The sequence below is a fragment of the Bicyclus anynana genome, chromosome 3, assembly GCF_947172395.1.
Source record: "Bicyclus anynana chromosome 3, ilBicAnyn1.1, whole genome shotgun sequence".
NCBI lineage: Eukaryota > Metazoa > Arthropoda > Insecta > Lepidoptera > Nymphalidae > Bicyclus > Bicyclus anynana.
This window is the reverse complement of record NC_069085.1, coordinates 19028745-19053512: the sequence shown is the minus strand read 5'-3', so window position 1 is coordinate 19053512 and position 24768 is coordinate 19028745. Positions and strand designations below refer to the sequence as shown.

General features: G+C 39.0%; 1 protein-coding gene and 1 pseudogene across 1 annotated transcript; both read right to left on the bottom strand.

The window, feature by feature from the left end:
• LOC112057802 (myosin-14-like) overlaps positions 1–7440 on the bottom strand; it is a 28237-nt pseudogene extending 20797 nt beyond the window's left edge.
• A 315-nt stretch (positions 7441–7755) lies between these two features.
• Positions 7756–24608, bottom strand: LOC112057817 (mitochondrial uncoupling protein Bmcp). Its single transcript, XM_052890902.1, has 7 exons — positions 24288–24608; positions 23732–23879; positions 15399–15603; positions 14782–15039; positions 14006–14095; positions 13627–13844; positions 7756–12559 (listed from the first exon to the last, which is right to left on the bottom strand). Exons 1-6 carry the CDS (start codon positions 24349–24351, stop codon positions 13725–13727), a joined length of 885 nt encoding a protein of 294 aa, XP_052746862.1. The 5' UTR covers positions 24352–24608; the 3' UTR covers positions 7756–12559; positions 13627–13724.
• Between the last annotated feature and the right edge of the window lie 160 nt (positions 24609–24768).

Genomic DNA, 24768 nt, shown 5'->3' with positions numbered 1-24768 from the left:
TCCAATTGACTGTTCTCTGACTCTGACTTGAATCATAAGCTAATTTTTCAGGTTATTCAAAGCGGTCCAGAAATGAAACATTCATTACTATATTATTATATCTCCCAATGTATAGCCGTTAAATTAAATTTTCATGGACATTTAAGTATCAATGGTAAAAACTCACTTGTTCCACGATGGACAAATCGCTGTCGTTCAAGAGCATCTGTTCTTGGCTCACATTCGGCGTAGAGGTTACCATTCCAGGCTAGACCAATCAGATATTATAAAATGAAATACTGAGCAACATTTTAAAATTAAATATTGGATAGAAGCAGGCGTTACTTTGCGGAAGTTCATCATGATTATATAATGATTTATTTATTTTGCTATCATCCGCGAAAAGTCGACGAACCCATGCGACAACGTCACCCAGGTCCGACAAAATACTCTCTACGTACGTTTCACCCCGAAACCGGAGCATCCTCAGGAGATGTTGACTCTACAACGTGCAATTGCAAAATTTCTTTGCAATTGCACGTTGTATTTAGAGAGTATTTTGTCGGACCTGGGTGACGTTGTCGCATGGGTTCGTCGACTTTTCGCGGATGATAGCAAAATAAATAAATCATTATATAATTTTAAAATTAAGTATAGCAAACAAAAATAAACGAACAAGTCTATTGGTCCAAACACATATAGCTGTATATAAACGCTTACCTTAATAAACCAGATTCAGGTTATAAAAAATAAATGCCACAAAAAGTCCTAAACAAGTTGAAAAGTCTTTATATAGATTAGGTTTAATGCAACATTACAGAGCATATGCTAATATAGTAGGTTAGATATTTAAGTCACTCATCTTTCATGGACATATTATCGTCTCCTGAAGCATTGTAGTTGGCGCTGCGTCGGTCCCAGTGGCTCATGTCGAGCTCCGGGCGAACCCTGCGCGCGCGCCGCGGCTGTTGCTGCACGCACGATATGGTGAGCGAGTCGAACGACGCAGACACTTTACGTTCATCGTTGTTGTCTCTTTCCGTCTGTAGTTTAACGCTGTTCGACTCTGTGACTTCTTTGAGCTGTTGGAAAAAGAATATCATTCAGCAGGTAGTAAAATATTAGACTGTAAAAGTGCCAGCTAAAAATTCTAGCGCTGACCATTATTGCACAGAAGTCATTAAGGTATCATTTGGGGTTAGAGGGATGAAGGGCAGGCGTTTGTAGCAGCGATTAGTCGTATTCCTTCCCCCGCACTGATGAGACACCGCGTGTGGAAAAGTGCTGATCCGCAGCTATCTCCTCCGCATTTCATTTAACCCTAGACTTAGGTACACGTCGATACCTGTATCTACTCCAAATGAGTAGCTTTAAGTCAGCCTTCAGCAGTTATCTAAATTACTCAATCTTTCTCTATCTCACTTTAGCTTTGGCCTTCCGCAACTGCTGCCTCATCTCGTGGATGATCTCGTCCTTGAACTGTGTGCGCAGCGCCGCCACGTGGCACTGCTCGTCCAACGCCGCGCACACTCGCTGCATGGCTTGCACCTCCTCGCGCAGCGCCACGTTCACTTCGCGCAGCGAGCGGACGTTGTCGTTGCTAGACTGTTGACAACAAAGTTGGTCTGTAGGTAATATTAACACTACCTAATATAGTGCGCGCAAGATAAGTATATGCACTCGATGGTGTCAGCTTTACTGTGATCTCTTTTTACCCACCTAGATAGAGATAGGTCAATAGACGACAAGACAGCAGACTTGATTATTCCGATTTCCTCACGCGCAAACTGATCTTGAGCGCATAAAGCAAAACAAGCTCTAAACATTGTATGCCATGTCATTTTCGAGTACTCACGTCCACCTGATGCAGAGGTCCCTGGTACACGGAGTCGGCGCGAACAAGAGTACCGTATTCTTTAACCGGCTCCGCGTCTCCACGCTGTCCACATCAAAATACAATTCGTCCACATCAAAATATTCGAAAATACAAAGCGAGCAGAGCTAAGTCTGATAAACTGAGACGATTGATCAGGTGGATGGATCTCACCAAATTACAAATGTAAAAATCGGTTAGGAGACCCTTAATCGATTTCGCGATAGAAAGGGTTTTTTAACAGATTAGATACATTTGATTGGATAAGAGATCTGCAGAAATACCAGAGTAGGCGTCACAGCTCTCGAGAGTTAGCTGGGGCGATTTTATAAGAGATTAAGGGTGTCTTATAAATAAAATATTAACTCAACGCTAGTTGCTTACATGTGTATAGACCAATAGACCTATAAGGAGAGAACTACTTTATATAATACGTTGAGCAGAATTAAACTTTATGAATACCTCTTTAATTCCTGAACAGCAGATGTTGGCCGATACCTCCGCATCTTTTTTTGATACGTCCCTTAAAGAGAATTTTGAATTAGGAGAAATCAAGAGAGGAGTCTTCAATCTAACAAAAGGAATGTTTTGAATAATTTTTCACTTTAATTAAATGAATCTTTACCTAAAGACTATAGATTTTATTTTAAGTAGGATACTAACGGCGTGTGATACTTATGGTTGGATAGATCTTTCCTCAGTGTCATAATAGTTTGCTCGTACTGGTGCATGTCTCGGTTCAATCTTCTTATCTCTCTATGAAATAAAAGAAAACTTAGGTAAATTCGCCCATCCAAACGATTTTAGAACAAATTAAAGATCTACTTTTAGAAGATGCGTTGGCTTTAGTAGTAATAGTTCACTAGTACAGACAGACGTTTGACATTCGTGTTTGTGTGTGAAAAACTGAAGGATCCTTAACAAAACACAAACACGTTTATAAATTATCATTTGTCATTGAGTGATTGCTAAGCAAACGTTAGTCAGTTCATAGATGATTACATTATATAGTCAGTTACTACTACTTCGTTAGCTACGTAGGTGGTGCAGGTAAAAACATAATATATAGTCGTAGAAGTACCTGTCTTTAGTAACATTTTCCAATTTGAGTGACTCATTCAACACCTTTATCTCGTTCACTTTCCCGCAAGCCTTTTTGTTCTTCTCTCGCTACAATACAATACAATAAACGTCATGATTTACTGAGTCAAAAACATTGATTGATTTAAACGCAGAAACTGTATTATTTTTAACCGACTTAAAAAAAGGAGGTTCTCAATTCGTCTGCATGTTTTTGTAATTTTGAATTGTAATTAACTAAAATATGTACTATTCATATCTATTCCAAAGAAATGTTAATAAAAACTTATTAATAAAGTCAGATGAAATATTATGTTTCTCACAATAAATCTCTCTAATCTATTTCATTATTTTTAACCGACTTCAAAAAAAGGAGGAGGTACTCAATTCGACGCATATGTTTTTTTTATGTTTGTTACCTCATAACTTTGTCATTTATTAACCAATTTTAAAACACCGTTTCTTGTTGAAAGAGTATATACATATATGCATCCAGATTGGTCCCATTTAATTTTCATAAAAATCGGTTTTAGTAATTTTGCGTTAAAATCAAAATAACTGAAATGTATCTTTGAAGTCGGTTGAATTTTTATGTTAATAAAAATTTTAATAAAAAAAATTCAACCGACTTCCAAGTCAAAAAATAACTAAAAAGCAAAAAATAACATCCTATCTATGTGCTACCTTCTGATCAGTTTGAAGGCGGTGCCAAGCCAGTGATGTTTTAATTAAACACGTTTTAACTACAAAATTTCTGTGGTTCTTTCAGAAACAGCTTTAATTAAAACACGACACTGGCTTGGCACCGCCTTCAAACTGATCAGAAGGTAGCACATAGATAGGATGTTATTTTTTGCTTTTTAGTTATTTTTTGACTTGGAAGTCGGTTGAATTTTTTTTATTAAAATTTTTATTTTTTTATTTTTAGTGTTAGCATATCTACTGCGTGTGTACAGTCACAATCTATCTAAGTGGAAAGTTCTTATCAATACAAATTTATCAAGTCCAAACACAAGGTAGCTACTGTGAACCGTCGAGGAGTTCTCTTCACTGTCCCTCGTCTTCATCATCAGACCCTTAATACAGTCACAATCCATCTAGGTGGAAAGTTCTCATCAACACAAATTTATCAAGTCCAAACACAAGGTAGCTACTGTGAACCGTCGAGGAGTTCTCTTCACTGTCCCTCGTCTTCATCACCAGACCCTTAATACAGTCACAATCCATCTAGGTGGAAATTTCTCATCAGTACAAATTTATCAAGTCCAAACACGAGGTAGCTACTGTGAACCGTCGAGGAGTTCTCTTCACTGTCCCTCGTCTTCATCACCAGACCCTTAATACAGTCACAACCCATATAGGTGGAAAGTACTCATCAATACAAATTAATCAAGCCCAAACAAAAGGTGACTGCTGTAAATCGTTGACGAGTTCCATCGTCTGTGTTTCGGCTCCATCATCAGACCTACTCCAGACCTTCATAAAATTGTAGTGGTTTAAAATACCTTATGGAAACACTAACAAACGCACTAGCCGTCTCTACAACTTTCGAAAGTTCCCCTCAATTTCTCCAGGATGCCATCATCAGATCCTGACATGAAGAAAATGGGACCACCCTGGAAGTAAACCCTTCAAAACAAAAAAAGAATTTTCAAAATCGGTCCATAATTGACGGAATTATCGCTGGACATACATAAAAAAAAAAAAAAACATACATACAGCCGAACGTAGAACCTCCTCCTTTTTGGAAGTCGGTTAAAAAGATTATTGACAATAACTTTAAAAATTGAAACACAATTTTGAATAAAAATATTTTCAATTTATTAAAAAAAAGGAAAACAGATATAATATTGATAGAAATATAAAACAATTGTCATAAACTAGAAAATAAAAACATGTAAAAGTAAAAACAGCTATCAAAAAGTTACACTGCCACAAACAGACATGTACTATAAGAATTTGAAATAGTTGTTAGTTCTGCCGCGCTCTGGCCTTAGTAAGTTACGTTTGGAGTCCCCTTGCTCGAGTCTTCTTTGGGGCCTAGAAAAATAACGGAATAGAATTGTTATATAAAATATGCAAAAAAAAACACATATCTGCTAAATAACACACTAGCATTTTTCTGTATTGTCACATTATTAAAAAACCATATTGGAATTTTTAATAATGGCACAATACGGAAAAAGGCTTGTTTCATAATTATGTTTTTTGCCAGGGTAGCGGGTAACGAAGCGCTTAATTAATCGCGACAATTTTCAAAGTATAGATATTTAAATAAATCTTACTTAGGGAACTAAAACCGTCACCGCTACTATTCCAGAGGCTTGAAAGAAATTTTAGAAGCTTTTAAAAAGGCGGTTATATCTAATCAATTGAGAATTTCATACTGAAGCATAGCAGCCGATGGAATCGCCATAAACAGCAAAAATGAAACATATAGGCATTTCATGAAAGTAATCCAAAAAATGTCAAGATCTATAGCACTTACCACAGCACTGAGCCGAATATGTCCGACTCTGTGATCTCGTTGAAGTGGATGCCGTCAATGGTGCAATAATCAAATTCCCTCAGTCGTCGCAACACTTCCAAAAGCCCGCGAAGGTCCGAGTCCTTGCGATTCAGTTGTTTTCGGAGAACTGCCGCTTCCGCACGAAGCTCACACTCCATCTGTATCCATATAACAATAGTCAGTTTTCAATATCTTCGTTTTCAAGATTTTCTTCATATTTCGGTTCCATATTATCTCGCTAGGTAAGGTGAAGGTCCAATGTTGTAACTCCACATTATTACTTTTTTAAAGATTCAGCAAACTGACTTGAATGTATTCTTAGGCACTTGGAAGTTATATTTACTGCACCTATCCTTTAGCAGTCGGTGAAATTGTGGTACAGCTGTTGTTTCTACTATTATCTATTTGCAGTTTACTAATTTAGACTTGTTAACTTGATATACGGAACATTACCGATCGTCCTTTGAAAGTCTGTCTTACGAATATAGTAAAAGATCTCTTGGATGTTTTTGTAAGAATTTCTAACCGTAGCGTAAAATTTGATATTTCGCAAATGTTTATAGTTTCTTTCATAGTTCCTTTTAAATTAAATAAAATCACCGCGGTAGAGCGTAAAACGAAGGAGAATCTAAGTACAATCTACGTACAAGTAGGATACTATATCTACGTTTACAAGTAGGATACTAACAGAAAAGTACCTACCTAATAGGTACAAATGTTATAGATTGTTTTCTACATCAACGATTACCACAGCATAAATACCACACACAGGAGCATACCTCGGAATGCTTGCGTCGCTCCAGCAGCAGTCGGGTCGTGACCTCCGTCTCCAATTCTTCGACCGTGCGCGTGAGCAGCGTGTTCTGGCTCACCAGGTCGCCGACCCAGGACTGCAGCACTTCCACCTGCATCTGTTACAAATGCGAACTACTTAATTACTAGAAGACATGCAAGTTAACCAAGTCCCTAGGTAAGTGCTAGCTGTAAGATGCATAAACCTCATACCTAATCGATATGCTAGTAAATTAATGCTGCAGCCTGCTCTTCCATTAGGTCAAGGATACCTACTTATGTGACAATTCGATTTCTCTTATCTCCTCAAATTTTGGCTTACATTTCCTTTATTTCTGGCACTACAAGAAGTGTCAGAAATAAAACACTCAGTTGCAGAACTCAGAAATGAAACATTGGGGTCTCAGTGATAAAGTAACTGAGTCACGTCCGAGGTAACGTGCTCTTTGAGAAGAGAAAAACAGATCAAACTAGAATTTCCAAAGTCTTATTATTATCAAGGACAAGAAACGTAGAAGAAAGGAACGTCGAACGTGAACATCCAACCTCGGCATAGAGCATTGTGATTGATGTATATAGGGAATAGCACTATCGCGGAGATATCTGTCTATACCTACTCGTAGATCCCAGAATGTTTCGGAAAAGTAAACTAGCCACAGATCTCACCTTTACCCTTTGGGTATCTCTAAACGAGACGATTTTAAAGCAACTGACCGTGTAAAGGTCTATAGATACCTGTAACTTATTGGCGCCTCCGCTCTTGTTGATCATTTCCATCCTCTCCTCGTAAGCCTTCTGAACGTCCTTCAACACCCCCAGAGTGGGCCTGTTCCCGCACAGGCAGCTCTCGGGATTGCACTCCGTGGTGCTGCACCCCTCCATTGTGTTAAAAGCTATAAATGTTAGCTTTCGCCCTCAGATTTATTACGTTATTTTCTGAGATTCCGTCTTGACAGTGTTATTGGGCATTTGGCGATATGGACAATACCATAAATTTGTTTATGAACTTACGCTTATTTTTAAATCCTGATAGGCGACTTAAATCACTACAAATAGTTGTACATCGATGCAAAAAGGACTGATTTTTTTATTAAAGTTTGTATATTTAAAATTGGATGTCATTAATGTCAGCGGATTAAGCCAAAATTTAGCACTTACTTTTTTGTTTATTTGACACTTGACAGTAGAACTTTTTTAGTGCAATTCCTCACAGTAACGAAGGTGCAATATGACGATGTCGCTCACATTAAAGTGTCACCATGTCACAGACTTTACTGACTACGTGGCCAAAACTGGAACTAAGGAGAAGGCGGTTTCGTTTTGTGAGTTCACCGGGCCAGATGAGTTTGTGACACTATAGCATAACACTGAAAAACTTGTTTGTTAAACAAAAAGCAGATACATTAGTGAGATAAATTATTTGCAAATTTGGACAACCAGTTCTATCTAAGCCACTAAATTATCAAGAAGTAACTATAATACCGCCCCTTATTTTAAGTATAAGTTTAAATAAAACAAAATGTTATATACACCAAAAAATATGTATTCAATAATAAATTTGGCTAATTCTTTGTGTCTACTTACAAAATAGTTACATTTCTACAAGTGTGTTTAACACGAACTTAAATTATAGCGAAAGTTTTCCTAGTAAGAGCCTCTGTACCAGTCAGTTACATACTACATACATAGTTGTGTTAGTAAGATTACATTACACCGACAACCCGACTGAACCCAAGGACTCGACGACCAAATTCAAAAAGGAACATCGATTTTTTAGATCTATTAAACAATATTAAAATTACACAATGCTTGTTCAGCAATATTCATCAATGCAATAAACCATAAATTCCTAGCACCTCAACACGTTTGGACATTCTGCCTTTTTTATTGTCTCCTAGCGGACGCCCGCGACTTCGTCCGCGTGAAAGTCGTTGTAAACTTTCAAGTACCCCTATCCTACCCTACCCTAACCTACCTCTACCCTACTCTATCCCAACCCTACCCCTACCCTACTCATTAAGGCTGCACTTCTTTATTTATTCCTCCCACCGCGAGTCGCGTCGAGCGCGGCAACCGTTATACAAAAATAATCCTTAAGTCCTTAAAGCATGAATTAGTATTCACGCGCGATGGCTTAGCGTATTTCATGTATAACTTTGGTGTTTCTTTACCGATTTTTATGATTCTTTTTTTATTGAATAGGTAATAATGTTAACTTTCTTATTAGGGATGAGTGATGAGTGTTATAAACATAAGAGTAGACAAATATAATTAGAAAGCTCCGAACTGCTAAGCTATCGGGAGTTACACGTGTTATTGTGAGTCAACCATAAAAGATAGACATATATATGCTGTTGTGTTTTTATAGATAATTTTAAGGAGAACATTTCCGTCATACATGGTTGCTATGTAGCTTTAACCATTAAGGCTGTACACGCGACGGAAGCTTAAAAAATTGAGTAACTTCTCCCGTTTTCTCAACATTTCTCTTCACTGCTCTGCTACTATTAATCGTAGCGTAATAAAAAGTATACTATAACCTGCCCAGGAGTACGTTAAATAATTGTACCAAGTTTCGTTAAAATCCGTTCAGTAGTTTTTGTTTCTATAAAGAACATACAGACAGACAGACAGACAGACAGACAAAAATTTTACTGATTGCATTTTTGGCATCACTATCGATCACTAATCACCCCCTGATAGTTATTTTGGAAATATATTTCATGTACAGAATTGACCTCTCTACAGATATATTATAAGTATAGATGAATGAACGCATGATGTTTCAGGGTGACATCATGTCGTAGACACTACATATGCACAGTGTACAAATGTGTTGTAATGCCACGTAAAAATAATTAATATATGTATAGTTTAGTAAGTAAAATATTTGTATTAATCATTTAAAATACAGTAAAAAAATGCAACAAGAAAAGTGTTACATTTCTTATTTGAATTGCAATAAAAATAACATTATAATTATAATAATGATATATTCATTAATAAAATAAATAAACCGGTCCACTATCTCTTCAGATCGCTTCCAAACACGAATTTATGTGAACTGTGTTTACTTCCGTTTACTTAATTTATATATGGTAACAATAACAATAGTTCTTTTGAGTAGTTTTTGTGACAACCAACAGTGTACAGTAGGTACAACAATAATTTACATAAATGATTATTTTAATTCCTCGCCTTGTCTTATCTAAATCTAGTATCTAAAATACAAATAATAAATGATTTGGCAGAAATGTCAAAAAACAACAACCGTTATAAAAGCTTATATTAGTTCAAAAACGTGCCAATTAAGACCAATTTACTAACAATAAACCCAGATTTATTAAGTTTACTACCCATAATAACATTTTTAAAACGGATATGTTCCACGACCAAATGAAGAATAAAGAAATAAAGCATTTTTTTCACTGTCAACAATTAGTATTGCTGAGACAAGGAAAATAACAACTTACTCTAAAATATTAGTTCCGTACATATGAAATAGATCGTACTGTAATTAATTATAATTTTTTCGTCCTGGCCACTTTGATCTCAAATATCTCCTCTTTGGTTAGAAATTCTAATTTCAAAATACAGCACATTCATTTGTTTTTCATCTTTTGGTTTTTTCTTACTCATTCACTCACTCAGTTTACAAAATGGAAAACTTGAAATATCGCGTAATTTATCTACGAGTTAAAGTTAAGTTTCCATCGTGGCACCAGTGCTGCAGAAACGGCTCATAGGATTAATGATGTGTTATGCGGCAGTGTCGCAAAAGGAAGCACAGTGCGTTTGCACCTTTGAGCTGCAGCCCACGCCTCGAGGACGGCTGGAGACCAAAGTTGATAATGAAGAATTTAAGACTATTGAAGCGGATCCATCGCAAGCCACGTCCGAGCTAGCTGCAGGTTGCGGTTTTAGTGATAAAACTGTTATAAACCACTTAAACAAATTGGGAAAGGTGGGTAAACCGACAAATACCGACAAAGACGATAATCGGAAATGCTCATCGCAATGGCTGAACCCTGGCGATCCAGCCAAGCGAAAATTGACTCGATAAAATGCCGGTGTCGTTCACTACAACTTTCTTATATTATTGAATATTCGAAGCTGGTCAGTCACCCTCGGCCACTGCTGCTGCAGGACAACACTAGACCACACACTGCGCAACAGACCAAAGTGATTTAAAAAAAAAGGAGCTTCGATTGGATTTTCCAGTCGAAGCTCCTTTTTTTTCCAAGACATCCTCCGTATTTTCCGGTCTTTGTTCCAACAGATTACAATTTTTTTTTCGAAATTTGGATAACTTCAACTCCGAGGGAAAGAGAAAAAGTCAACTCCGATTAAGCAGTCCAAAGCGCTTTCAAAGATTTCATTGATTCCCGTCTGAATGTTATTTTAGTAAAGGGAATAAATTACCTAGAAGATGGCAAAAGTGCATACATAGCAATGGTATAAAATACTTTGATTAAATAAATAATCCAGTTTCATACGTAAGGACCTATTTTTTGTTACTTTACAAATATAAGACAATAGAAATGTTGTGGCACTTAAGTATATGGAAGCATTAAATCTATAAAACCGAACCTATATTTGGCAAAACAATAGTCTAAAATGTAAATATCATACAAAATATTTTAAAATAAATGCCGATTTGTATAAACTTATTTTGAAACAAACTCGGTTTTAACGATAAATACACATCAAAATTATGGAACAGCGGATTCAATTTATTCCTAAAACTCCTTATACCATAAAAACTTTGAACTTATTGACTTCTAAACTTTTTTATTCTTAAAGAACATAATTACATAGTGCTTAAGTACTATACATTATTTTGATTTATACCTTTAATTCTGTCAACAAACCTTAGTTTGGATATTTAGGCTTCCATTTTAATCATATTTTTTGTGCAAGTATCAAGTTTAATTATCCTACCTATCTGTAATCTGTAGATGGGTTGCTTAGCAACACTAGTGTTCATCAAACTCAGACCAATTATTATATAGGACCTGCCTCGCTAGACGTTACTTTTCTGTCAAAGTATATGATCAACGATCTAATGCGATTATAAAAACTGTATCGATGTTAAATAGTTGTAATCGTGTACGTCGGTTAAAGCTCCGTAAAAATACCTTTTTGTGTAATTGAATTGTGTAAAAAACGGGCAAAAACTTCTAGTTTAGTATAAGATATATACCAAATCTAAGCTCGTTTTCTTCAGAAAATGACAGATAATTTTGTTCGTGACTATGTGTGCGATACAGGTCCTTCTATGATTGGTCTGAGTCGTCAAAAAATAATCATAGTAGTACAAGACAACAATGTCAACAAACAAATCACCGATAGATAGTTTATTGAAATCAATTACAGATTAAAAAATCCTTATATCCTCAGGTTTTCGTAATCGTCAATATAAATATTATACGCAATAGATACGTGCTTGACTATTCATAATTATACACAAACTTCACACCTAACTCCTCAGCTGCATGCTACAAGGATACGGGTTTTACGATAAAGGGGAGTTCTTTTTGTTTTCAATTACAAGATCAATCTGCTTCTATTTAAAATACATATTAGTAATGTTCATTGTAAGCAGTAGTGAATAATCAATACAAATTGTAAGTCATCAATATAAATAGTATAGTGTAAATGCACTAGGTGCCCTAACATAGTAAGCATTTCACAGCTACAATTTCCCTTACAAACTAAACTATAATTGCACAACACTTGCAGTACTCGTCCTCTTACGCCAGCCACACACGGTCAAGTACACTCTCACTCCATCAAAGTCATAAATATCGAAATCATAAATATAACGCTAATTCGATATGCTTTTCCATCCTTAATCCCGCTGTACACTTGATGGCATAATTGACCGTGTGTAGCTGGCGTTACACAGCTACAGTAATAAATCATCTATTAGTGCTAATAAGGAACATGCATGTGATTTGAATTAAGGCTAGATTTTTGGTGTTGCATTCCTTACTAGCCGACACATTGTGGTTTCAACATTTCGCATAGTGCGTTGGAATGGCGGTGTTTTAAATGCTTACAATATGTCAAATATAATAATTTAAGAGTTTTTCCAAAAAATAATGTTTAATAAACCTCGTGATTTTCTTTTATCATAATTTTGTATAAAAAAAATACATACATATTCCCTATTGACGTGTAAAATTACAGCATCTATAGTCGATCGCTCTGGCTGTGACATTAGAAAATCTCTACTTAAAACTATCGCCAGTGTACAAAACTATATAACAAAGCTTACGGACAACAGTCAGCTGCGCCCCGCAGTCAACACATCACTATATTACCTGAAACAAGTTATTTGTACATACACTAACAGCCATAATAGAAACATTGATAAAAATTTAAGCATCAAACTGTTTCAATGTAAAATAGACCTCATCACGACTACTTAAAGTTCAATTTTCTCTGTAATTTGATGCTCAATTTTAATCAATGTTTCGTAAATATGGCAGTATGTGTTTTGTTGTGCTTGACTTAAAATCGTATTTTTTAACAATTTTTTTTTTTTTTTTTTTTCCCTTTACAAGTTAGCCCTTGACTACAATCTCACCTGATGGTAAGTGATGATGCAATCTAAGATGGAAGCGGGCTAACTTGTTAGGAGGAGGATGAAAATCCACACCCCTTTCGGTTTCTACACGGCATCGTACCGGAACGCTAAATCGCTTGGCGGTACGTCTTTGCCGGTAGGGTGGTAACTAGCCACGGCCGAAGCCTCCCACCAGCCAGACCTGGACAAATTAAGAAAATCTCAATCTGCCCAGCCGGGGATCGAACCCAGGACCTCCGTCTTGTAAATCCACCGCGCATACCACTGCACAATAAACATAACTAGCAGCCAACCTACATGAATCCTGTTCCTGTAGTAATATTGAGATAAAATATGGCACATATCTCACTCACATTGGCAAAAGAATTTTCAAAATCTATTCAGTAGATCCAAAGATTGAATGAATGAATAAATAAATATAATAAAAATAATAAATTCATAAAATACAAATAAACATAGTTTAAAAAAACGAGTGTGCTTTAGACCACACGACTGAAGAAAACTTTCAAAAATAAAAAAAAAACAAAGCGCCATCTATGAGCCTCAGGCATAACTGCATCGTTCATGTGTACAAAAGGGATTGTTTCAAAGTTCTCTCACAACGCCATCTACTGGTAGTTTAATATGACAAACACTATTTCACTATGCCTTAAATGGCTTGGCATGGATGGCAGCACGCATATTAAAAGCCTCGTCCGATTACACTTTTCATAACGCATTCACCAACTTACCTCAAGTCAACTGTGCGTAAAGAAGTTTTAGTTCAAAAATTTCGAGAATTGAGAGAGACTAATCTGTTACCTTATTTACAGTTTCCGTCAGTCCGCACTTTACTTCGCCGCGCGGCGCACGGCACAATAAGCCGTGTGCGGCGGGCACAAGGTCCACAGTCGCTTGAGTCAGTAGACGCGCTTCAGCTGCTCGTAGGTGATGAAGAAGATGATGTTCCACGGCCCCATGCGCAGCCACGTGGGCACGAAGCCCTTGTACAGCGCCAGGAAACCCTCGTTCCGGACTGTCTGCAAATTAATGGAGTTTTTTGTCACCACATGAGCTGATGTCCACTACTGACATATAAAAAATTAATTCAAAATGGAAATACTTAAAGAAATTTTGATTTAATTTTGATCTAAATATCTAAACAAAGTTAGATCTAAATATTACTATAACTTATAATGACCTGCACAAAGCAGTCAACAGTTCCAGAGTACACCTTTTCAGTTGCCTTCGCTATGTGATCCTTCATTTTCCTTTGGTTCATAAGCCGCGTCTGAAACAACAATTACATATACACATGTGGACCTATATAGGCAATGGTCGAGACCTAGAAGTTCCAATTAGAATCTAGAGGTTACTGTTAAGGCTCGTCCAGAAATTATCAGTAAAGCGGAAGGCTTGGTTTTTAATAGCATGACAATATTTTATCGAATAATAGTGTGCGTCTGCTATTAGTTGTTGCCTACGCGCCATTATCATCTCCTTTCCATTATCCAAGTTTGATGATTTTGTTTTCAGTTATTATAGTTTTGAAATCTAACTCTAAGTAATAAGGATTATATTTGATTGGTGATCGTTTAGTTTCAATCAGCATTCAGTTACCGCAATCGTTCCACCCCGCACGGCGCCGTACACTCACCCGCACCACGTCCAGCGGAGTGCTGGCGACCGCGCTGCCCAGACTGGCCAGCAGACTGGACAGCAGGTGGTTGAGCGGCGCGTCGCCCAGCGGCGCCAGCAGCCGGCGCTTGCAGGCGTCGTACACGGCAGCTCCACCCCGCACGGCGCCGTACACTCACCCGCACCACGTCCAGCGGAGTGCTGGCGACCGCACTGCCCAGACTGGCCAGCAGACTGGACAGCAGGTGGTTGAGCGGCGCGTCGCCCAGCGGCGCCAGCAGCCGGCGCTTGCAGGCGTCGTACACGGCAGCTCCACCCCGCACGGCGCCGTACACTCACCCGCACCACGTCCAGCGGAGTGCTGGCGACGGCACTGCCCAGACTGGCCAGCAGACTGGACAGCAGGTGGTTGAGCGGCGCGTCGCCCAGCGGCACCAGCAGCCGGCGCTTGCAGGCGTCGTACACGGGCAGCTCCACGGCGGCGATGAGCGCGGCGCGCTGCGAGGTGGGCCCCACGCCGCGCCACAGCCCGCGCACGCCCTCCAGCCGGTACATGTCCGCGAAGCACCGCACTAGGTTGCGCTTCTCGTCGCCCACCTGCAGCATTCAACTACATTTCTTAAGAATATTTAAAATTATAGAATTAACATGGAATCCAGACACTATCGTACACTCCAGCCAGTACATCTTTATTAGAACATACACAAGTTTTAAGTCTCCAGATCTTTTAAGATTATTTCTGTCTGCCACACAATGCTACGGACCCAGCACCTGAACAATGAATCCAATGGTTGCTAAGACATTATTATTTATTTGTCTTAAGTCAAGCAATGATAATACTTTGTCAGTTCTGAATATTGTTGCTGCATTTTTGTCATAAACATAAATTAATACTCAATAGTTCATGGTGTTACTATGAAGTGAGTGTGTTTTATTTAGAGTAACAAGAGCCTCACCTGCATTCTAACTTTGAGCACATCAGTGGGGTTGGCGATGGCACTGGACAGGCCCCCAGCAAATGCTGCGCAGAATGTATTTGTGGCGAGATGTTCCTTCGACCCGCCATCGGCTCGTCTCGCTGCCAGCGCCTTCTTCAGCGAGTAGTATGTGCCGAACTTGATAGTGCCATATGTTGCTTGACGCAGCACTGCTGGCCATATGCTGCAGAATTTAAAGGTTTTGTAAAAATTACTGGTATACTTGTGTATTGTACTTTCAATGCCAAAGTTTTTTTTTTTTTTTTATAATTCATTACTATTGTGCAATCAGCTGCAACAGCTTTAAGCAAATTGCTTGTGGGTACTACATGGCATGTGTAGCTGACCTTCCATTGAAGGCCATGCTAATTTATTTTATTTGTTAATTTTTTGTATTTCATTTGTACATTTGTACATTCTTATTATTTTGATTTTTTTTTTTTTTTACAGGAGATCCCATATGTAGGCGCGCTTTAGCCTTCTAACATCTATTGGATGACCGAGGGCAGTAGCAAGTTTATTTTCATGGGTGTTTATGCGATTTTTATAGCACATTGATCTGAGTTCAACCTCTTCTTTTACTGTTTTTATGTCAAGATACTCATGTAGTTCCGATATCTTAGTGAACCATGGAGCATTTGTGATGGTTTTTAAAACTTTATTCTGAAATCTTTGTAATATTTCCAAGTTTGAGTTTTTGGCTGTGCCCCACAGTTCAATGCCGTAGGTCCACACTGGTTTTATTACTGTTTTATAAATGAGCAATTTATTACTGAGTGAGACATGCGAATGCCTTCCCATAAGCCAGTTAAGTTTTCTGAAGGTTTGATTTAGTTCATCGCGTTTTTTTACTATATGCGTTCTCCATGTTTGTTTTTTGTCTAGGTGTATCCCAAGATATTTTGCGGTGTCACTATGGGGGATAATATCAAGTCCCAGTTTAACAGGAGTACATTCGTCCATTCGCAAGGTAAATGTCACATGTGTTGACTTCGTGGAACTAGCTTTGATGCGCCATTTAATCATCCATGAATTTATCTTGTTCAGGTGTACTTGTAGAATATTTGAAGCCATATTTGCGTCTTTGTTATTACACAATACAGCTGTATCATCAGCAAATGTAGCGGTGAGTACGCTGTTTGAGATAGGAATATCTGCAGTGTATAATAAATAGAGTGTGGGACCCAAAACGGAACCCTGGGGAACACCTGCTTGAATGTCATGGAAGTTCGAAAACGCGTCATTGATTTTCACTCGAAATATTCTTTGATTGACATATGACTTCAGTAACATGAAGAAGTTGTGTGGGAGGCAATGTTTGGCTTTAAAGAGCAATCCATTGTGCCAGACCTTATCAAAAGCCTGTTGAACATCCAAAAAAACAGCAGAGCAATATTGTTTACTTTCTAGGGCTTCTCTAATTTGTTTGACTATTCTGTGTACCTGTTCAACAGTGGAGTGTCGGCTTCGGAATCCAAATTGATGCTGGGGAATAATTTCCCTTTCATGAAGAATGGTTTTGAGTCTGGACAGAGTTATTTTTTCAAATACCTTGGACAATGTTGGTAGTAGGCTTATTGGTCTATAAGATGTGACTAGATGCGGTGGCTTCCCAGGTTTCGGTATCATAATAATTTCCGAAATTTTCCAAATAGACGGGTAGTGGGATGTTCTCAAGATGCCATTAAAAAGCTGAGTCACAAAGACAATCGCTTTTCTTGGAAGTTGTAGTAAGACCTCTGCCGTTATTAAACAGAATCCTGGAGCTTTGTGAAGTTCAAGTTCTTTTATTACTCTCCAGACCTCTCTGGGGGTGCAGCTTTTTATTGGTAAGCTTAGTTGAAGGTCGCTATCCAGAAAGTCTGCGACTTCTCTATCAGTGTCTGGGTCGCCGTTATTTGAAGTAAAAACTTCACTTAGAAACTTGGCAAAGGCTTCCGCACGTTCATTATCTTTCCTGGCCCATGTACCATTATCTAGTTTTAGTGGGTGTTTTATGATTACAGGCGAAGCTTTGTTAGTCTTTACGGCTCTATACAATGAATATTCATTGTTTTTCGAAGCAGACAGATTAATCAGTTTATGTTTCAATGTGTCATTTTCTACGTCTTTTAAATAGGATGTAAGTTCCGCTGCTGCCAGGTTTAGCGCCTTTTTGTCCAACGGATGACGACTAGTATGCCAAACTCTTCTGAGCCTCCTTTTCTCTAGTACCTTATTTTTGATATCCATGGGTAAGTTGTTACTACCTGGCGTGTATCTTATATCCGGTGTAGAAATCCATGCTGCAGTTTGTATCATGTTTGTTATGGTTTCTGCTGCTTCATCAATGTCGTCATTCGTTTTGAGTGGAACTTTTAGCGATAGATTAGTATCAATATATTTTCTGAATGCTGACCAATCAGTTTGTTTGTTGTATAGACATTCTTTGGCGGGTCTTGAAATTATTGATGTACTAACCGTACTTAGTACTGGTGTATGGTCTGAGCAACTATCATAGCAACTATCTATACTTATATACAAGTTTGATAGCCCTTTATATATATAGAAGTCTAAGAGGTCCGGTAATTTGTTGGGATCTGTAGGCCAGTAAGTTGGTTCACCTGTACTTAAAATACTGAGGTTATTTTTGATTATACTTGAATTAAGTTCTCTGCCTCGAGGTAGAGTTAGTCGTGATCCCCATTGCACGTTTTTGGCATTCCAGTCACCACCACAGATGTATCTATTTCCAAGCGTTTTAAAATATTCTGTGAAGTGAGTTTCCTTTGGGTTTGGTTTTGGGGGGCAGTAAACAGCTGAGAGAGTAAGTGACCCATGATTATCGTACAATACAATGGTTGTAGCTTGTAAGTGAGGTGTTTTGTAGTCTTCAAGGATATCATGTTTCAAAGCTTTCCTTACAATTACTGCTGTTCCAGCATGGGCAGTTCCATCAGGATGGGGTGTTGTGTATGTTATATAGTCTTTTATAGCAAAATTGTGGTTGGTAGTAAGATGAGATTCTGACACCAGTAGTACGTCTATTTTGTGGATTTTCAATAGTAGTTCGACGTCACTCTTATGTCCAATCAGACCATTAACATTCCATGTTGCCAATCTTAGAGTAGCCATTAGATTATCTTTTGTATTACTGTGGTCAATAAGTTCATCATTATTGACATTTGGTCTATCAATTTATCTAGCTTTTCAGCTTGTTTTGTGAGTAGTATTTCTAGCTTAGATTCTGTTGTAGTTTCATCTTTGTTCTGAATTTTAGCGACTTCTGCATATGTCCTAGTATTAAACTGGCTTGAGGAGTGTTGTCTAGTATATGCGTGTTCCTTCTCCTTTGATGCGAAGGGTCTATCTAATTTTTGTATATTTTCTTGTTTTCCAGTGCTTTGTTGTTGGTCTTTATCCTCTGTTTGTTTTCTTGGTTTTATATAGTCTCTTCGTGAAGTATTTCTTTTTCTTTTGTTGATTTCTACATAAACTTCACAGCCTTTGTAGTTTGCTGGGTGATTACCTAAACAGAGGCAACACTTTGCTGGGGTATTCCGGTCTTTTTTTGGGCAGTCTACTGTGTTATGGCTCTCTGCACATTTCACGCATCTATATGGCCTAAGGCAGTTATTCTTAGTGTGGCCATATTGCTGACACCTTTTGCATTGGGGCACATTTGCCTTTCTTATTGGATCTTCAATAATGACCTTTGTATTGAATATATGGGTAATTTTCTTAACCTCTGTATTGTTTGGATGTGGGTCTAGGTTTACAAAGAATGTCGATAGTGGTATTTTATTAGGTCCATATCGAGCATTTATTATTTCACCACTAACTGTGTTTCCGGACTGCTCTATAGCTTCTTGTATTGCCTCTTTAGGTGTACTTGGATGGAGCTTCTTAATTACAATTCTGTAAGGTCTTGTATCCTTTCTAGAAAAGGTGTGTCCAATCAGATTGTTTTCTCTTACTATTTTCATAAGGCAGTGATAAGACTCTATAGTCGGACAACTAAGTCTTAATTGGTTTCGGGTAACAATTTTGATGGTGAACTCTTCTTTATCCAATTTTGATCTGATTAGTTCGTTCAGTTTTGCAACATCTTCAATGCCATATAGCATGATGGGTGGAGGTTTGAATACATGCTGTTTATTGTTTGTAGGTAGGGTTTCAGAATCATCTACATCAATATCCAATGATCCGAATTGGTTTGACACTGGCATTTTCCCTTTTGGTGATGGTGTGGTCGACATATTCTTTCGTTTTGGGTTTCTGATTGTAGGTACCCTCTGCCACTCAGGGTGTTGAACAGATGTATGTGTTTGGGATTCCTTGTTGTTGTGTTCAGTGAGATCTACAGGTTCTGTATTACTAAAGCATGGTGCACTACCTGTAGACATGCTCCTTGTTCTCACAAATAGGCTGGGATGAAAAGCCTGCTGAATTAGTTTCTTTCCAGTAACATTAACATGCACTGAAGCCTGGTTACTCACTCCAGTGGTGTCTTCGGTAACAGATTTCACACTCTCTAGCCCGGATACCAGAGAGCGCCGGGGGTTAGCCGGATGGCATGACAAATCACTTTCCTTATTGCAAGACATTTCATAATAAAAGGGGGGTTGGGAAGAACACCAGTAGCACTTTCCCAAGGCACTACTGCCACATTTTTTGAGGGTATTTAGGTCCTCAGGGCTTGTGGTAGCCACGGACAGGATATTTAACCGCCGCCTGTGACTCGGCGTTGTCGCTCGTTTAGCACCACCCAGGGGACACGTGTAGGGTGGGCCTTTCAGTAGGTAAAGGTGGTAGGTCCTACGGACGTGAGCGACGTTGTGGAAAAGGTAAAAAAGTAACCATAGTTGATACCCGAGCTTATGAATTCCTGATCTTACTGGAACCACTCGCTCTTGGCCAGCACCACGCCGTTTAAGTTTAGGTAGCCGATCTTCAGGGTTGTGGGACCACTAGAGCTGGCCGTAATCAATTGATTGGACAGCCCGTTGCTCCGCATACTGTCTCGCCGGGCAGTCCCTAGAAGCAGTTGGGTGGAGGCCAGCGCTGTCACGGCCAAACCTGTGGCAGGTAGCGCAATTAGCCACCTTGGATTTGCAGGATTCCTTACGGTGCCCGGTTTGTCCGCATTTTCCGCAGGTGTCTTCCTTCGCTCTGCAGTACTTCTCAGGGTGCCCGTACATTTGGCACTTGGAGCAGCACGTAACTTGCAAATAGTCCATTACGTCGACCGCTTGCCAACCAATAAACAGGCGCTCCTTTTTAAGTAGCGCCTCCCTGAGCGCGGGCGTACATTCCAAAATTATGTTGGTTGTGCTGTCACGACCGCGCCTCTTGTAGACTTTTGCTTGGGCCCTCAGTCTCTCTGGCGTCCATTGCGAACCCCGCAGGTTTTGGTCGTGCAGAGACTCCAGAAACGCTTCGGCCGACGGGTCCCCATCAACGCCTCGAATACAGACCCGAGGTTGGTTTCGCTTCGGCTCCGTGACACGCAACGTGGGGGGGGCTGCGCTGCGTAGGCGGACTGCAGACTCCTGAGTTGTTGTCTGGACAATAACTCCCGCGTTCCCGACCTTTCGGACCTTAGTAATTTGCACGTCCAGAGCGCGTGGGTCCACCACTCTCTTCAGTTCCGCTTTCGTGTCCTCCGCTGTCTTGAATGTGTCTACGCTTTCAGCAGCTGGGTAGAACGCAAGCACGGGGCCTTGCTCCTGCGGGATGGAAACCGTTGCAAATTTTCCTTTAAATTTGAGCGCCGTCGCATACGAGGGCGCTGCTGCAGCCGGGGCAGTATGTGGAGGCGACTCACTAACCTGGGCCTCTAGGTTGGCTATTTTCTGCTGCGCGCGAAAGAGCTCAGCCTCCGTGTCAGCCAGCCGAAGAGTGAGGGCCGCAACCACCGCAAGCGTATCCTGGACACTATCCCTAATGGAGTTGGTGCTCTCCTTGTTCAGTCTCGATGCCGAGCTGCTAATAACAGTGTTGATGCTCGCCAGTTCCCCGTTGACTCGGTCCAGAAGCTCGATCTTTGAGCACGTCATGAGCGCCTTCTTGCGAATACCTTCCTCGTCTTCAGAGTCCGTGGTAGGCTGCGAGGGGATCATTGCGCTGATCTGTCGGCGCGGCACCTGCAGAGCAGGTGGCACATGCGCACCTTATCCGCAGGCTGGCGGTCTTCAGGTGACGTCAAAGGCCGCTTCGCAGCAGCAGCAGGAGGCTGGGAGCGGTCCGAGGCGGTTGGAGTGAAGCGTAGCGGTATCGTCACCGATACTTCATCAGGCCGCACCGCCGCAAAACCCGACGGCGGCGTACGGGACAGAGCGGCTCGCGGGGTAAAGAGGGAGGCCGAAGGCCCTGCGTGGTCTTCGTCCTCTGTCTCCATGTTGCGCGCCTAGTTCTCTCTTTGTAAATATTTTTCAGCAGTATTCGTGTATTAGCGCCGAGTTCGTGCACTGATGAAACAGAGTTCGTGTATTGACGCACGTATAAAAGGCACTTAGCCGAACCGACCAAGATTGGTCCGACTTAATAGTCTGTGAAAAACCCAGTTGACATCTGTCAAAGTCAAAACGTCAACGTCACTACGCGTCAATTGACAGCTGACAGTGGCAGCTGTCAGTTGTCAAAATGAACTGTCAACGATACTACGCGTCGCGCTTCGTAGGCTAGGATGGCGCGGCACGTGTTGACCCAGAAAAACAAGTAAACATGAGCACGCATGCGAGAGGCGCGCGGTCGTCGAACTCTAAACTAAGAAATGTAATCTGAAGTTTAGCTGGGATTTGCAACCCCACGTAGTTGACAAGTGTCGTTCCATAGATCACTAAAACTGCACCAAAATTTCACTAAACTTAAATAATAAATATAGTCAAAACGTCTTATCACTATGCACAGTATTAGCTGTGAAAACCCGGAAAATTCCTCGCACAAAAATCAATTAATTAACGAATGCATAGCTCGCATTGCATCGAATGCATAGCCGATTCGGCGCGGCGAACGGACGTGTTTCGCCCGTTCGCCGCGCCGAATCGGCAAAATCAATGCCAAAGTTAATAAAAATTTTATTAAAACAAACCAAAGAATAAAAATTGGCACATTATGACATGATGTCACAACAAGATTATACTGTTGTTAAATTGTTTAATTGCATTCAATATATTTATTCAAATACACTAACAACAAATGATAATAAATATAGTCATCATTGTCTCAAAACAATAAGAAATATTTGAACAACATTGCATGCCAATCAAGAGGAAAATCATAACAAATATGATAAGGAAAAGTAAGTAGTATTAATAGTGGAGTATCTGATATTAATTCATAGTATTTTCATCACACATGATTATGATGAGAAAAATGTAAATAGATTGCACAAGAGGAAATAGTTTACATTAAACAAAGACTTGTTAACAGCTTACAACTGGAAATAGCATAAACAAATATGATAAGAATGTTTGCAATTAAATGATCCTTCAGAGATTATACACGAGAAGTAAAAAAATGTATTTAAAAGAAAGATAATAAAAATGCAAGGGCAATAAGCTGATAATTTTGTAACAACTAAACAAAGACACTAAAAAAATTAAGTGATTAAATTGTGCTTAATTTTTATTACAATTATTATAATGTACACTTTTTTCTACTTTGTTACTTCATTTCAAATCAACAAAATTTTCTTTATTCTCTAGTATTATGTAGTACTTTACTTGACCCTTACTCCAGCATATTTAAAATTAACAAAAATTAGGGTAGGGGTAGAAGTAGGGTAGTGTAGGGTAGTGTAGGGTAGGGATAGGGAAGAAGTGCACATAAGTCAAAGCTAAGCATGACCTCCTGCTATGCTGGTGGTGATATTATAAAGAGGACAGATTTGATTAATTGTTTGTTTGTTTGCATTAAATAGGCTCTGAAACTAATGGACCGATTTGAAAAATTCATTCACTGTTTGGAAGTTGTACTAACTTTGAGTTCTAAATTTTTTCCCTTAATTCCTAAGTAAACAGAAACTAAGGGGGTAAAACCACGAGGTGCTGCTAGTATTAATATAATAAAGCTAGAGTTCATTTTGTTGTTTGAAAGATCTAATATCTAGAAATTTCAGTTAGATATGAAATATTTTTGCATGTGACAATAGTTTAAAGATTTTCACTGAAACATTACACAATATATGATTATTCAGATCAATTTAATTAAACAGCAGATGAAACTGGCAAACTGCCACAAACAGAATTCCGCTGTTTTCTGAAGCCCCATTCAATTAATTTGCCTTGAGCCTCATAATATTGTATGGTTATGCCACTGCCTTAACTTACCCACAATACAATGCTTTGATGCCTTCCTGCTGAGATGTCTTCACAAAGCAGTCCACCATGCCAGTGTACCGCAGCTCCACATGACGCGGGTCTATCTTCTGGCCTTGAATCTGAAGACGGGTCTTTGTTGTGTCAATGGGGAATGTGCCTGTGGAATTTATCACAAACAAATATAAAAATACATACTCATATTGCAAATGCAAAATGTCTTTTACTTTTTTATCGGTACACTGCATAATAACAGAAATAAAATGGACCTTGAAGCACTACCTTTTTAGGTTAATCTTAACACAGTCTTTACTCTTTTCAGACTCATTGGAAGGGAATGGGTGTATTGGCCATAAATAAAAATAAATATATGACAATACCATTTTTTTAAAATAAACCAGATGCCAGATATTATCCCAATTTAATGAATACCCTCTTCATTGTGTACAATACACTCTTAAATAGGAAACGTAACTATGTCAAGGTATTGGAGCATTTGTAAAAGTTATTTTTACGTGAAATCGCATTAAAACGAGGTTAGAATAATATTTTCAAATTTCAAGCTTACCGAACTCGGCGACGATCGACGCGAGGCCGCCGTAAATAAACGGTCTCCAATCCCTATCTCCCATCACATGCAGGAAATATTTTAATCAGAATATCAATTAAAATACGAACGTTCCTTGAATGTACCGGACTTTGTTTACTTATTTTAACACTTACATGATGCAATTAATTAGTAAGTACCACAATCTATACCGGAACTATATGCCTTACTTATTTAATAGTAATCAAATTGTTTATTACATAAATCTCGATCATTTATCAAATAATTGGAAGAACAAGAAGTAAGAACAGCCGACAGCGGAAATCGCAAAATCGGAAAATATGACAATTGACATTTGACACCGAGCCGTGAGGGTGACAGTGACAGGTGAACTGTACAGACAAAAAAATGACAGCATGCGACAGACTAAAAAATACAATAATGCAAAGAAAACACCAACTACGTTCCACTTGGTGATCTTGTCAGAACGCCAACAGCCATA